Source organism: Dermacentor variabilis, chromosome 2 (genome assembly GCF_050947875.1).
Source record: "Dermacentor variabilis isolate Ectoservices chromosome 2, ASM5094787v1, whole genome shotgun sequence".
Taxonomy (NCBI): domain Eukaryota; kingdom Metazoa; phylum Arthropoda; class Arachnida; order Ixodida; family Ixodidae; genus Dermacentor; species Dermacentor variabilis.
The window spans coordinates 176,296,009-176,311,942 of NC_134569.1; the positions used below are offsets into that span (position 1 = coordinate 176,296,009).

A 15,934-nucleotide genomic window follows, 5' to 3' on the forward strand; every position below is an offset into this window, starting at 1 on the left:
GATTATGCATTGCGCCAGCTACATTCGAGCGCATGATGGACGCTCTCTTGCGCGGCTTGAAGTGGTCTGCATGCCTTATTACCTCGACGATGTGACTGTGTTTTCGCCGAACTTTGAGAGCCACCTGTTGCGCCTCACAACCATACTCTCCGTGTTTCGCAGGGCTGGCCTTCAGCTAAATTCCTCCAAGTGCGATTTCGGTCACCGTGAAATTACCATGCACGGACATCTTGTAAACGCAGCCGGAATCCAACCTGATCCACAGAAAGTTCACGCCGTGCGAAATTGTCCTGTACCTTACTCAAAAAACGATGTCCGTAGTTTTCAGGGCTTATGCTCTCATTTCCGCCGATATGTGAAAACTTTTGCCAACAACGCTCACCCTCTCACTGACCTTCTTAAGAAAGATTTCTCTTTCTCTTGGGGTCCACTGCAGGAGAAAGCTTTCTCTACCCTGACTGAGCGGCTTACAACTTCCCCGATTATGCCACACTTTGACTCTTCTGCGCTCACTGAAGTACCAACAGACGCGAGTGGTCATGGCAACGGCGCTGTCCTCGCTCAGCGTCAACAGGGCCAAGACCGTGTCATCGCTTACGCCAGCCGCCTTCTTTCCACGGCCGAGCGAAAGTACCCCATTACTGAGAGAGAATGTATCGCGCTCGTGTGGGCGGTCGTGAAATTTCGACCATACCTTTTCGGTCGGAGCTTCTGCGTCGCAACCGATCATTACGCCCTCTGCTGGCTCTCCTCTTTGAAGGACCTAACTGGACGACTTGCACGTTGGGCATTGCGTGTACAAGAATATACATTTTCTATTACGTATAAGTGAGGGCGCCTGCATAAAGACGCTGACTGCCTGTCCCGCAACCCCGTGGATCAACCGGACGGTACCGATGCAGACTCGAACATCAGTGTTCTATCCCTCTCCGGCTTCCTCCGTATTGTCGACGAGCAACGCCAAGATACTGTTCTTCGAACACTTATGCAACGCCTAAGCTCCACGCCCAATGACCCGTCCCTCCGGATGTTCACCTTGCGCGATGGAGCTTTATACCGTCCTGATGGCCAGGAGCTCCTCCTAGTCGTTCCCAAGCACCTTCGTCTGGCGGTGCTCCAGCAACTTCACGACGCTCCTACTGCTACGCATCACTCGTACTTGCGACCGCCTGCGGCGCCGCTTCTTCTGGCACGGCATTTATAGCTCTGTGCACCGTTATATCGCTTCTTGCGACCTGTGTCAGCGCCGGAAGACGCCTGCTATGCCTCCTAATGGTTTGCTTGAACCAAATAATATCCCCACAGAGCCCTTCTTCCGTGTGGGCCTCGACCGCCTTGGCCCCTTTCCAATTTCCAACAAAGGAAACAAATGAATTGCTGTAGAAAAAGATTATGCCATGAGATGAGCCATCGAGCGAGCGCTGCCAACCAGCTGGGCTACAGATGTCGCCGACTTCCAACTATACGACGTCATCCTGCACCACGGCGCCCCTCGCCAGTTACTCACGGATCGCGGCCGCTACTTTCTATCGAAGGTCGTCGATGATCCGCTGCGTTCCTGTTCTACAGAACACCAGCTTGCTACCGCATACCGCCATCACAGGAATGGCTTCACCGAGCGACTCAGCCGAACAATAACTGAAATACTGGCCATGCACTTTTCCGACGATCACCACGACTGAGACGTCGCTTTACCATACATCACTTTCGCATACAACTCGTCCCGTCACGACACTGCCGGATTTTGACCATTTTACCTTTTGTATGGCCGCCGCGACCTCCACCTTGCCTTTCGACACGTTGCTACTAACTCCGCAGTAGAATCACCCTGCACTGCTTACGCTCGCGATGCTATTGCCTTAGCCGCCCAGGCCCGAGATGTCGCCCGTCATCGCCTCAGAGTCTCGCAAGCTTCTCAAAAGCGACGCTACGACCTTGCGCTCCGAGACAACCATTTTTCACCTTGTTCCCTTGTCCTTCACCGGGCGACTTCACGACGCGTCGGCTTATCGGAAGAACAACTTTCTAGTAATTCTGGTCCGTACTCGATCTTACGTCAAGTGTCCGACGTGAAATACGAGATCGCCCCAGTCGGTCAGCCTTCACTGTTTCCCAACGTCACCAGCGATATTGTTCACGTCGCCTGGCTCAAGCACTCTGTCCCATTAGGTGAGACTCTATAACTTGCACCAGCACGGAGCTAACCCAGCAGGGTGGGTGATGTTACGGTGAAGAGAAAGGAGAAGGTGACATGGACTACAGGAAGACGAAGTCTGGCAGTTGCCTGAACGCCTTATATGCCAGTTGTAAATATATATTATTTTACACTCGTGGGCCTGCTTTCTTCCTGCAACAGTATTTGCGAAAAATCTGAATTTTGCTTATGTCTACAACGCTCGAAGTCGGTCCAACCTGTAGCCCTAGAGATGGCTTTTATCCTGCGTTCTCCAAATCTTTAAGCAAGGACTTCATAGAAGCTGCTGTCCTTACGCATTTGTTCTGTACCGCCGCGGCAACACATTCATATGGCTCAGATTAATTCAGCTTCTGTAAGCGTGGTTGTTGAGCCCAGTAGACAAGGCACTCGGCTTCTGAGTGTGGGATCGTAGGTTGCAAACTCACCATCGCCAAGTTTCTCCATTTGAGGGTATTTTGTATTATGCGTTGTTTCCGTTATAGCGATTGGTTTTCGATGACGTAAGGACGGGCGCACTAACAGGTTTCCTCGTTTGGCCGGCATAGAAGTGCTTAGGACATAAAATAATGGGGAACCCATCCCACGATGACTGCCAACGGCAAAGCAATAAAGATTCGAGCTGTGTAGAGACACAACGCATTGCCCAAGTCCCGTTCAATTAACATCGCTAGTGGTCATTCTGAGAAATCCGTTCCTTCGACTACATGTGCTGCGCGCTGTCTGTCGTATCGGTCCATTTTGCTATGCCGCTCGCTTGCCAAGGTCGTCCGAGAGCATGACGACAACGCAGGGACGACGATTGAACATCAAAGGCAGTGTGCCTATGACGGCATGACAACTTGAAGATTACGATGCAATGATGGTGTAACAATGATAGCTTGTGAACAATGGTATAACGATGACGGCTTCGCAACGGTAGGCTCACCTAACTACAATGAGGGCAATGACAGGAGCACGATAGCGTGACGACGACTGTGTGGAGTCGAGGTAATGACGAAGATGGCATAAAAGTGCTATGACCACGACTGAATGCCGACATGATTATGATAGAATAACGAAGCAATGTCGAACGACAAAGATGGTATGGGTATGATAGAATCACGACAATAAGATGTGTGAAGTTATGACCATGGTAAAACGACAACGTGACGACAACGACAACGCCACGAAGACAGTACCATAGGAATTGCTTTGCGACCACGACGAAATGAGGTCGACAGCACCATGACGAAAATATGATTAGAAATTCCTTAGGCGGATATATGGGAACGACGCACTGATACTGATGGTGTGGTAATGGCGTCAAGAATTGAATTCTGGGGTTTTACGCATGAAAACTACGCTTATGCTGTCAGGCACGCCCAGTTGGACACTCCAGATTAATTTCCCTGAATTTCCCTGATTTTCCCTGAATGCGTTGTTGATGCAGTAGACGTTATGTATGTAGTGATGTGTGTTAGTATGAGGCTGTGCACACCGTTCTTTTTATGTTATGTTGTTCGTATTTTGCCGATCTCACGCTCTTACTTCATGTGAACTTTAAAAGGTTATGCATGAGTTACGGGATTTTTTGTTTCTTTGGTATGTTTTGTCTGCGCATTAGTTTTTTGTTAGCTTTTTTTTTACATTTCTTAGTTGTTTGGTGTTTTTACTTGGCGTTTGATGTAGTTGTTGCTTTGACGGCCTACTTTGCAATTGTGTCATCACCTAATACACAACATGATTAATTTTATTGTAGAGGAACGGCACGCAGCTCCAAATAATATTTTATATCTATATTTGTTTTGCTAATATTGCTTGCGTTGGCGTCAATAGGGATGCAAGTAAGCGACAGATATCTCACATAGCGAGAGCCGCGGTATCTCTTCCGCCGGTCCGTTGTCGAAGACGCGCTATTACCCTAAAGATGAGTTGCAACACGCGATCCGCGGCTGCAGCGATCCTGTCTAGAAAGAAGTCGATAGTGTCACCATTTGGAACAATGCGCGTACCCCCTGCTTCCCGTCGACTGCTTTCTTTGCGGAGTGATGATAGTCGGTTTCACTCGTGCGATAAGAGAAGTGAGGGTGTGGCTCCAAAAAACTTCAAGTCACGGGCTTCCATCAGTGTTCTTCGCCGGAACAAAAAGTGTGTTATTCAGTTGTTTCGTTTTGCGCAAGGTATATATTTAAGTATTGATATTAAAGAGGTGTGTTTTTCGCCTCAATATTAGCAGACAAAATTTTTGCTATAACTTATGGCGACCTTAACTTGCGAAATTGTCGTTATGTACAGAGGGAAAGTGTTGAAAATCTATGGGCTTAGATGCACTCCTGAAATCCGATATCGCCGGCAATGCATTTCTTGCTCGTTACGTTAAGCGGCCCGCATCAATGAGCAAAAGCGGAAGTCATCCAGCGCCTATGTCTGTAAACAGTAAAAGGGTCTATACAGTGGCCTACCGAGCAGCTATCACTCCATCGCGGATAAATTAAACACAAGACAGGGCGCTGCGCTAAGGGCTAAGCAGTGACAGGCTCCTCTGCGGGCCACTGTATCAGCACTCTGCGTCGAAAGCAGACAGCGTAAAGCACGGAGGGGGGGGGGGGAACACCATATTTCTGAAATAGCAAAAGTCTTTACGTTTTTAAAGAGAAGCTTTCTTTGCCTCTTCCTTCGACTTTTCCACTCCCGCTGCTGCTGCTGCTGCTGGTGGTGTGCTGTCTTGCAGGCCAGGTCAAGAGGTGGTTGGGTCGTTGAGAGCGCATGGCGGCAGTGCACGAGAAGACATAGGTGTCCGGAGACATACCTGATTTGGGGGGAGCATGGCCACAATGCATTCTGAAGTGCCCTGCTTGTCGTCGCAGCGCTCTGTCCCCGCAGAAGCATTACAGAAGCCGCAGCGCTTCTCTTCGTGCGGACGTGCAGCATTCACGAGAGGGAATCAGTGAGAGGCCGTAGGGAACGGGTGCAAACGGGTGCCCTACCTACTCGTCCACCGATGCCGTCGAGAAACAAGTGAACAATTTCACCACTCTTCGCTAGTGGCAGCTCGCAAACACGGCCGCAGGAGAGGGGAATGTGACATCAGAAAGCATGCGTTGGTTACACGTGGAAAACAGTCAACATAAATTCAAGGCCCTTTACTTCACATTGCTGCTATTTGTGAAAAATAAGCATCACTTAACTGATCTAGGACGAGCACCACAGCACCTGACAGCACTACGCAAGTGGCCGCCCCATATATCAGCATTTCAGGAACCGACGCGGCATCTCAGTTCCCGACTACGGCGGTCGCATTTATATGGCGGTGAAATGCAAAAAATAGTGTACTTAGATTTAGGGTGCACGTTAGAAAAGTATAGTTGGTCAAAAACCCCGAGTTTCCCACTACGGCGTGCCTGATAATCACATTATGTGTGCGTGTGTGTGTGTGCGTGCGTGCGTGTGTGTGTGAGTGTGTGTGTTTTGCGTTCAACACATTTGCCCTGATGCGATGTGCCGTGTGAGGCATTGAGAGTGCTAACCTTGGGTCCTATAACGTAAAACTATTCCTATATGTTTTTATTCCAATCTCCTGACATCACATCTGCGTAACCGCCGACGCAAGCATACGGCGGTGACCCGAAGGGTTGTCTAAACAGACCAATCAGCCACTCTCCTCGTTGATAGGAAGTCACTTTTGTTTGCTTTGAAAACGAATAACCTTGCCTGCACTGGGCGGCTTGTCTGATCTAATTGGCTGAGAAGAAGCGAAGAGCACGCTAAGTGGAGATGAATTCGATGGGGCCGAGCTAGTGCACTGAAAATCGATAACCGAATGAAGAGGGTATCGCCGGCATCTGCGATTGGTCCGCTTTCCCTTACTTAGCTTGAAGTTGCTGGTCGAAAATCGCGGTGGCAAGCTATGGAAGTTGAAGAATGCAGCTAAAACGGATCGTGAGCAAAGAAGAGTTGGCAGACCGAGGTCGTAAAAATGCCAAAAGCGAAGTTACACGGACACGTAAAAGGTTTTAACGGACGGAAATAAACCTATGCTCTCTGGCAGGTGCGAGTGACCAGTGCCTGAGCGATCAGCGGCAGCCATCTTTTATTACTTTCAAAGGGCGAGCCTGTGGCCATTATGAAAAAAAAAATCTGTTTTGTTGGGCATATCAATCCATCTTTAACGCATTCAAGTCACTTTGACGAGGTGAGTTTTCGCGGTTTTGTGACGTGGTGCGACAGCCAGATGAAGTGGGTGCTGGCCGAAAACTTTTAACCAATATAGGAGGGCTAATGGCGCAAAGGCGTCTAATCAGAAATCACTATTTTTCTTTTGTTCGGTCCAATCATGCATAATCAGTTTGTACACGGGATATTAGATGGAGAGCTATCGCGGTTTTCGTGACGTCACGTGACTGAATGGCAAAGTTGGGGTGATACAAAAATGTTTTCTACCCATCGGGCAGGGCTGACTGCATAATTGAAACAGAAAAGTTTGGAATAGCTTTACGTTATAGCGCTCCATCTAGCAAGCATGAGCAATGCCCCACCGAAACCCAATTCTGGAGTATTACATGCCAATACAACGATTTGATCATGAGGCACGTCGTAGTGGCGAAATCCTGGTTTATTTTGACCACCAGAGGATCTTTAATGTGACTCCAACGCACAGGACACGGACCTCGTTTCCATTGAGCCCCCATCAAAATAAGCTTGTATCGCAGCCTGCTCGTACTCGGAGGCCCGGGTTCGATTCCCACCCAAAGTTAGATGTCCTTCACAACAACGCCAGAAGAAAACAGGTCTCGGTTTGTGTTCTCTGTATTATGTGGATAAACTCAAGTGGAGCACGCAGGGAAAACATCAGCTCTCCGATATCGTATTGCCCCAAGCACTGAGTAATTACTTAAACTTTCTCTGTGAACATCACTGCCAATTACCGTCAACTAACGCAAAGACTACAGAAAACTTCGATTGCACTGATTGCCACGGTGCATGGATCTGCATAATTGTTTTCTCGGAAGCGTAGCTGCGACCAGGGCTCGCGTGTTGCAGCTAATATTGAGCGCGATAGTACCTTCTAGCTTTCTCCCTTTTTTTCACTTCGCGTCGCTTGTATCACTGAAAAGATCGGGAATAAGACATCCCTGTTATTGCGAATCTTATCTGATTGTGTACTACAGTCGCATTTGGACACCGCATTTATGTAAAAACATACTGACCTGTAGATTCAGTATAACAAAGTGAAGCTTTGTTTTCGCCTTAGTATTCTTGTGTTTCTGCAATCTCAAGCTGTTCGAGATAACTGAAAAAACCATCGAGAGCAATTGAACTTTGGTTTTATTCGACAGGATTATTTTACATTGCAACACAAGCACTGATACAAGATTAGACCATACGGTAAAGACGTGACATGGATTAGAGATGGCAAGGAGAAATATAATTGCATTTGTGTGCTGCACGCAACCGCTTTAGGTGCTGATTTCAGGCACTCCTTGTGCTGCATTGTATGTTATCGTACAGATGGATGTGTCATGAGCAGTGCGAGTCGCCGGTGAAGATACCAGCAGCGATTCTTAGGGCACTTCTTGAGATGGTTAAGCTGTTGCTGGAGGAGACTTGCTGCGCGTGTCCACCGGCCTCAGGATTACATACTGGCAGTGATGGTCGACGAGAAGAAACTCTTGGAGGGGAACCAACCATCAGGTAAGTAGGCCTATGAAATGCAATAGACTAAAGAGACAATTTCAGGGGCGAATGGGACGCTATGCAGCGCCAGGAAACGTGCGCGGTGTGTTTGAGCGAGCGTTAACGTTCGATGATTTTATGTAGATGCACAACTTCATTGAAGTATAAAACGGGCATCGAGAAAGCAACGAGCAGATATGTTTGCCTGATTGACAGTTTGTTGAAATGAACGTATGGGTTAAGGCATCTGAATCAGAAGGACCAGCGCCTGTTCTATGTGTTCTACAGCTTCTGATATTATATACCTTTTTATGGTTCCTTCCATTTTGATTTGCTAGCTCAGTGAGTACGGTTTCCGCTTAAAATAGCCAGTTAATAGGAATAACGAGGATGATCCCAGAAGGGTGCGCTAACTTCTATAACAATAAAGACATCTCGGAGGGCGTCATACAGATGGACAGAATAATAAATGCTGTCCAATGTTACCTAGCGTTGTATACTAATTTACTGCGACAAAAACAGCTCACGTTCATTGAGAGCGTTACGCTTTCCAGTATAATCACGCAAATCGGCCAAATGTATGTGTCAATGAAAAAAAAAGAAGCTTGCATGATTTGGGTCTCCAACACCGTAATGATCTGGCTTATTTTGCATTGATGCTGGAATGGCACAATTTACATGACTAGTGCATTTTGCCATGTAAGCTGCACTCGGGTAACTGTAGGCGATTATTTTTTTCGCACAGATCTTTTTCGTAGACGATGTACTTTTCGGGCCCACATAGCAAGTGGAAGAGGAAGAAGCAGATGGGCTTGACCTTGTCGACTTCACCTGCTTTCGCCCAGAGTTCGCAGCCTGTCAAAATAAAAGGGAGAGGAATAGTGTCCAATGATGCTATTAAACACCATGCAGCTCGCAAAATCAAGTGGTGTCGATTTTGCAGGTACTGTGCATTAGTCTCGACTCGCACCTCACGTGCGCCAACACTTACCATTTCTGCGGTGCGGGATCCTCAGGATGTCGCAGTTATCGTATTCAGAAAAGGCCACCGCGTACTCCACGACGAAATCTTTTTCTGACAGGACAAAGAAAGGTAACCATACATCGTTAGTGCCGCACCGATATCTTCTAAACGGGAGCATCTCATGAATTTGGCGCGATCGTTTCTGTGCGAGCTTGCTCGTTAGTAGTGCTTCATGCGGCATCTTTCATTATCATGGAATTTGGGAAGCTGATACGGGATGCTTACTGCTACGCAGATTACCGAACACATGCTCGCGCGTAATACAGGCCTGTGAACATGAAACACTCTAGTATCCGCTTGGCACCCTGTAATTACGCTACGCATGGATGGCACCTATCGCACGTTCATACAAGTGCATCGACTACACCTGGAGGTGATCTGCACGTTTTACATCCTGTGTAAGATCAAGAAGACGTAGTGCGTCGCTTGCACCCACTGTAACAACCCGCATTCATCTGCTGAAGTTGTACTAATCGAGTGCCCGCAAAACTTCCATCAATTTATTTCTGCCTTATTTGGTGGAATGTACTGTCAATGCCTCTGGCTGACTATTTGTAGTGATGTGCTTTGTCGTTTTGTGAGCGCAACGTTATGTTAGCTTGTTTTTCGCCTAGGAACTGTAGATAGTGGCTCTTCTCATAACCGTACTTTGCAAGCTATGCCGAAATGATGTGGTTTTATTTTTCATTTCTTCCTGTGTTTTCCTTTTTCCTTAGATAGCCACTGCTATGGATATTTTAGGGCAGCCGCTCACCGTTTTGTAAGCAGTAACAGCGTTTTCTCGAGTATTTCGGGCTTACTGGACACGCGGTGGCTAATAATATGGTGTGGATAATGGCGTGTGGTTATTAAGGTTGCAGTAGCTTATACCGAAAAAAAAAGCAATGTATCCGTCCAGTGATAGAAAAAATCAGACGAGTGGCGCAGAAATATCAGCAGCAGCAATGGCTCGTAGGCCAAAAAAAAAACATGATCTGGTATGCCTCATGTTCCCGCAAGAAAGCAATGATGCAGTAGCTTAATATGAAAGAAGTAAAGAAAATATACAAAAGAAGAAGGGAAGAAAGAACGAAAGAAAGAATAAAAGACGGAACGTAGAAAACTCGTAAAAGAAAGACAACGAAACAGAACGTAGAACGTAAGAACCTTTAGATAGTGCATTAAGTGCTCGCATGTATCGTTGAGAGGACCGACCTACAGCAGAACACATTTACTTCCCACTGCAGCTCGCTATGTCTCACAAGAAGTGTGAGTCCTCCGATCGGATAACTTAATGCATTGCCACGTATGCAGCAGGCTTTCGCATTCATGTGTTACAGGAGTGTCACACGCTGCCGTTTTCGCTTCACTGTTTTCGGCGTCAACTTATAGATAAGGCGCATGCGGATAGCGGGAAACATATTATTGTTCAGGAGGAAATTCGATGCGCCTATCAAGAAATTTTTTTGAAAGAAACCCGCTGGAGCAATAAGGCAGGAAGCGTATCATTCGAGCGATTCCTGGAGCAATGCAGCAGTTCTGCCTCTGACATCGGCATGCTGAGCAATTTCGTCGCTAATAGTGAGGTTGGCGCTAGCACACAGCGCGCCTTCGTGGTGTCTGCGCAGGACAGTGACGGCAGTGCTACGTGAGATTTTTTTGTAAACGAACAATTGGGCTCTCAGGGACGCCTACATTTCTTTGTTACACAGGCGAATTCGTTGCAGTGGTGTTCGGTGTAGAGTCGTTCACATTACATGTGAAACATAGTAATTGGGCCAGGATGGCCAGGACGTAATTTCGCTGAAGAGGCCCCCGTTGTACAGGCGTTCGACTGCATTTAAGGTAGCGTTAATGCAATTGTACTTATGCGGGCCGTGAAGTAAATTTGACTTCAATGTAACCCGGCCGTTGCAATATTGCCTTTATTGGCTAGGTCAGTATAATGATATATATATATATTCAGATTTGGGCGGTACCGTTCTTATATAAAAGACCCTATTTTTCGCTTTTTTCCTGGAGTTTACAAGAAGCTCAGGAAAGATAAACAGGCTTAAAGAAATCTCTGCACACATATTTTATGAAGAACACAAACCATGCACAAGTAAGTGTGGCTTACCGAGAGAAGCGGATGTTTCCATCACGTTTGGAGTGGCATAGCCGTCCGTAGCACGTACCCATGCGTACGCAGTTCGATTCTTCCTAAAGAGAAGAAAAATCGTGAACTATTCACCAATCCTTCGCGCAGATTATCTTGTTCATTGAAGTAAATGAGATGCTAAAGAATCAGTCAACAGGAGCGATATTAAAATTCGGAAGGTTCATTCTGTGCAAATCTTCTTCGGTCAAGTATATTGCCCCTACACTAATTCACTATGAAGAATGCTACGATGAAAAATGCAATGATTATGCTTGTTCAACAGCACCACGTGCGACAGGAACAAGCAGAGTGAACGCGAGGGCATGTCTGGTTTTATATGTGCTAGACCGTGTCGTAAGCGGCGCTGCTGAATTAAAATCGTTACCGACTGGCTCAAATTTGCAATCCTAATACTTTCTAATCACTTTTTACATGCACTTATTAGCCATGACTCTTTTGGCTCAATAGGGGCATATTACGTATAATACTGCGCGCCACTTTAACTACTTAGCACGAAGTCGTAGGTTCGATTCCGACCGAGGAGACAGCTTTCCGTTAGGAGCGTAATGCGAAACACGCTTGCGTGCCTTGCTTTGGGTGCGTGTTATCGAACCCCCGGTTGTCGAAATCAATCCGGAACCCTCCACCTACAGCGTCCCTCATAACCCACTGTCCAATTTCGGTAAGGCGAACCCCGCCGTTCACTCGTATTTACAGGAATTACATTATTGCTTCTATTGTTGATGATTTTATACTCCTGGGCGTACCGAGACGACCGGAACCAAGCTCTGTTTGAATTTAATGGCGTGTAAGAGGGAAGAGCATCAGAGGCATCTCTGGTCGCCGCCATGACTTGCACCGCAAAACAGACGACGGAAAGGGGGGAAAGGACGAACCTAACTGGCAGGAATAGATGTGCCAGTTAAACGGCAAATATTCACACTGAATTGTAACTGAAAGTGTAAACACAATGAATGTTTCAGCTGAGGCGCAGCAAGCTTCAAGAAAGGTTTCGTTGCGGATTAAAGAAGAACCGTGTGTTCTGCTGCGTTTTGCGTGCCATCGCCTGCTGCGTTGCCGCAGTTTCAATGCTGGATGCAGCAAGATATTGATCACGATGCGTCAAATGTTAGATTATGCAGCTATTTACTCCTTTATAAGTACATTATAGGTGCCGTCCAAGCAAGCACTTTTACAATAGTGAACAGTATCAAATGTTAATCACACCGAACACAAAAAACCGCATATCTCATCCGTGACTTTGCTTGCAGCATGTTTACTTTATTTATCATAGAGAAAATAGATCTATTTATGAATACCTTACCGCCCTCCAGGAAGCCATGGAGTAAGGGAAGAACTACGCCTAAATCAACGCAAAACAAGCGATATGCAAAAACGCAAAAGAAAGCACAAAGTAAGGTAACAAGAATTTGGAGGACGCTTAAGCTTCGCCTTTAGGAGTAGAAGGCGAAAGCATTCAAAGACCCCGGACTGCTTTTCATGCTTCCCGCCAAGTGCTGCTTATGTAACCGCAACGTTTACTGGGAAACGCTGGCGGCGATCGCTATGCACGTAGGCAAGCTTTCAGGCAGAAACGTGGCCTCTTGCGTGGGTCGATCTCCTGTTACTGTTTCGCACTTTTAATATTTCAGCCTGAGGATAGCTAACATAAGATATGCGCTGTCGGTGTTTTTTTTCTTTCATTAGATTTGTTTGTGGGCTGCCGTTCTCGAAATTCCTAGAAATAACATTTAAAGAAGGAAAGACAAGGTATGCGTGGCTCGGAACCTGGTTCAAAATACTTTTTCTCGAAGCGATGTCCGACGCCGGGCGCGGGACGCCCGATGCCGACGCCAGATTTTCCGCGACACGGGGCCCTTAACGCTTTATTCGCACAGCGTAACAGCGTGCAAGATCTATACAGTCAGTTCGAAAATTACAACTGCAGTAAAACTACGATGAGAAAAGCACTGTACGATACTAGTAAATGTTACACGAAAATCATTGCAATACAGACTAGGCATACAACGTGGCAATGGCCGCATCACTTGCTGAATTATGGCCACGTAGAGAGCAAAAAGGACACAACGAAGAAAAGAAAAACACCAAGAAACGGCAACTACAAATAACTCTGCCATCGGGCCCGCGACGCAGCAATGACGCTCGCCTTTCATGTTCCGACGTGACAGCGGCCCTCTGCGTGCTGACGCGCGGTCAGAAGGGCCAGAATAGGTTTACCATACTATCTACTATAAGCTACGTGTTCAGACACAATGAATGGTGCGTGAGCCCACAAATGATTAGTGTACTACAGTGTACTACAGAATCAATGGATAACAATCTAGAAAAATGCCCCAAAGAAATTGCGTCCGAACACATCTCGCGATGACTCTTGGGGGTAATGCGTTATAATTGAATCAATATATCTACACAACGTATTGCCAACGTCGAAACGGGATATGTATGAGATGTGTACTGCAGCGGCAGTCCTCTTTAACGCTTCTATAAAAACACTCGGCGTCATCTAGAGCCACTGTCGTGAATTCGGTGCATGGCATGAAGTTCGCGCAAGGCTCGTTGAAGAGCGGCACGTATGTGCACACTGCTACATGTTCACGGACCTGAGTTGTTCTGATGATTGATTTTAAACACTGCTACCTCTGTACAGCACGCGATGCGCTACTTATTTGACCGCTGACTACACAGTGACCCAGGTAGGCGAGAAAGCGGTTATATACAAACGTACATAGATAGCCCTTGGAAAGTGCGTTAACTGCCATAAAGAGTGCTTTAACGCATTAACATACACACTAGAGAACTAGACGACTCAGACCTTTCAAACAGATGTTAACCTCTCGTGCTCTAAGCTGCTTGTTTGAATCACTTCAGCAGCCGGACGTAGAAACAGATCTGATAGAAACTGTGCTTGTCATGGACGGATAGGATCAGCCAGCGGTTTCCTGCAAATATTTTTCAGGCACTCGCAGCAGCTAACCGCGTTTTGCAACCTATATACTGGTACATGACTGAAGCCTGGCGCTTTGTCGTCGGTGACAGCGGAATAATGAAGGAATACCGGAAAACGCGACACGAGTGCGTGGTGAAAGGGTTGCTGTTTGGGGACATCTTGTAGTGATACCAAGGGCGGTGTGAAATAGACTGTTCAAGCTGCTGCATGATTATCATGAGGGTGCGTCTACAATGAAGACAAGGGCGAGGTTTAGATTCTGATGAGCCGTTCTATACCAAGACAATAATCAACTGCTACAGACTGTCGACGCCTGCACGGGATCCCTTCAGTTGGTCGGTTTCGCAGGAGAGGTGTTCACGGTTGGAAACCGATTACACAGCGCCTATTGAAGACAAGATGCTCTTAGTAATTGATGAGACATACAACTATCCGATATAAGTTATTGCATTACCTCGCGCGGCAGCTAAGGCCAGTGTAGATTCCATACTCGAACCTTGTTCTACCAGCATGGTTACGGACAATGGGACAGCGTTTACCGTGTCAGACTGGTCAATTTGTGCAAAAAAATGGCATCAAACAGACTGGTACCCCACCACACCGCCCTCGAAGCAATGGGCTAGCAGAACACGCCACGAGAACTATAAATGATGTATTGATAAGAATGCCTGAAGCAGAGTTAGCAATTGCTCTGGCCAGAATTATTTCACTATATAAATCTGCCACAGGCTTCCGCGCGCGTACTAGACTGCATACGTGCTTTCGTCACAGGAACCACGAAATCCTTAAAAATCCAGTTGCTGATTCCGCCAGTTGGTACTTCATCCCTGGAGACGCCGTCTACATGGCCAACTACGGCATAGGAGACAAGTGGACGCAAGGCAAAGTAAAAGCAACCAGCGGCGCCCGTCTTCTAAATGCAGCTATTGAGGATGGCGTCCTTCGACGTTGTGTTGACCATATCCGCAGACGTTCACCAGAGACAGACGCAGGCAAAGGAGTGCCTACCACTGAAGAGCCAACTAGTACGACCAAAGGGGCTGAAGACCTCTCCGAGCGTTCTCTTCGCGAGCTGCATCGGTCCACAAGAACAAGAAAGCCAGTGAAACGCTACGGCTGCTAGGACAGAGGGACGCTTCAGATAAAAAAAAGGGTCTGGGCAGATGCCGCTGTCTGGCGGCAACTGCAGACCAATTCCTTTCCTTGTCTCCACATGCTACATATATTTCATCCCACCCTGTACCGTTCCTATTGTCCCCACTGTGGGGCCAAACCCACGGTGTATCACTCCATATGAGAATGCCCTAACCCTTCAGGGGTTCCTACTATACCTAACCCTACTCTTTCCTCTTGGGAGTCTGCGCTGCTCAGCACAAGCCAGCAGGAACAGCAATGGCTGGTCCAGCGGGCTCGCGAAGTCGCGCATGGCAATGGAGCCCTAGACTGAGGGCCCCACTGATCGAGGAAATTTTCTACTTGCTTTGCAAAATAAATGTTTATTCTCTCTCTCTCTGGGCCACATACGCCTCAAGAGCATGCGTTGGTTGTCCCTCTTTCCTTGTTTCTCTCCCTTTTCCGTTCAATATATTTCCGGGGCGGAAATAAACCGCTGTCTGCTCATAAATATATATAGAGAGAGAATCAACTTTTGTACTGAGCCCTTAGTGACGGTTGGTGCGCGCTGGCACCAGATCGGTTGGAACTTTCTTTTCAGGTCCCATATGCGTCCAGCAGTTCCTGGCCCCCAGCCGCTAACGCGAGCTGAGTCGGCTGGACAACAAGGTCTCCCATTGCTCGGAGGGAGGGGGGGGGGGGGCGTTGGGGCTGGGGAGGGGGGTAGGGGGGGGAGGGATCGTGGGGGGGGGGTTCTTAAGCTTAGTGCACTCTGCAAGAATGTGTGCTAGGGTGCCTTTTGGCCGTCTGCAAACAGGGCATGAAGTGTCATGCTCTGTTGGGAACATCTTGTGCAAGAGC

General features: G+C 47.4%; 1 protein-coding gene across 1 annotated transcript in view; it reads right to left on the minus strand.

Moving 5' to 3' along the window:
• Window positions 1-7,504: 7,504 nt before the first annotated feature.
• LOC142571083 (male-specific histamine-binding salivary protein-like) overlaps window positions 7,505-15,934 on the minus strand; it is a 42,589-nt gene continuing 34,159 nt past the window's right edge. The window contains exons 4-6 of the mRNA XM_075679376.1: window positions 10,972-11,054; window positions 8,841-8,924; window positions 7,505-8,704 (exon numbers count right to left, since the gene is read on the minus strand). Of these exons, the coding sequence (XP_075535491.1) occupies window positions 8,532-8,704; window positions 8,841-8,924; window positions 10,972-11,054 (340 nt within the window). The 3' untranslated portion in view covers window positions 7,505-8,531. The remainder of the gene's footprint in view (window positions 8,705-8,840; window positions 8,925-10,971; window positions 11,055-15,934) is intronic.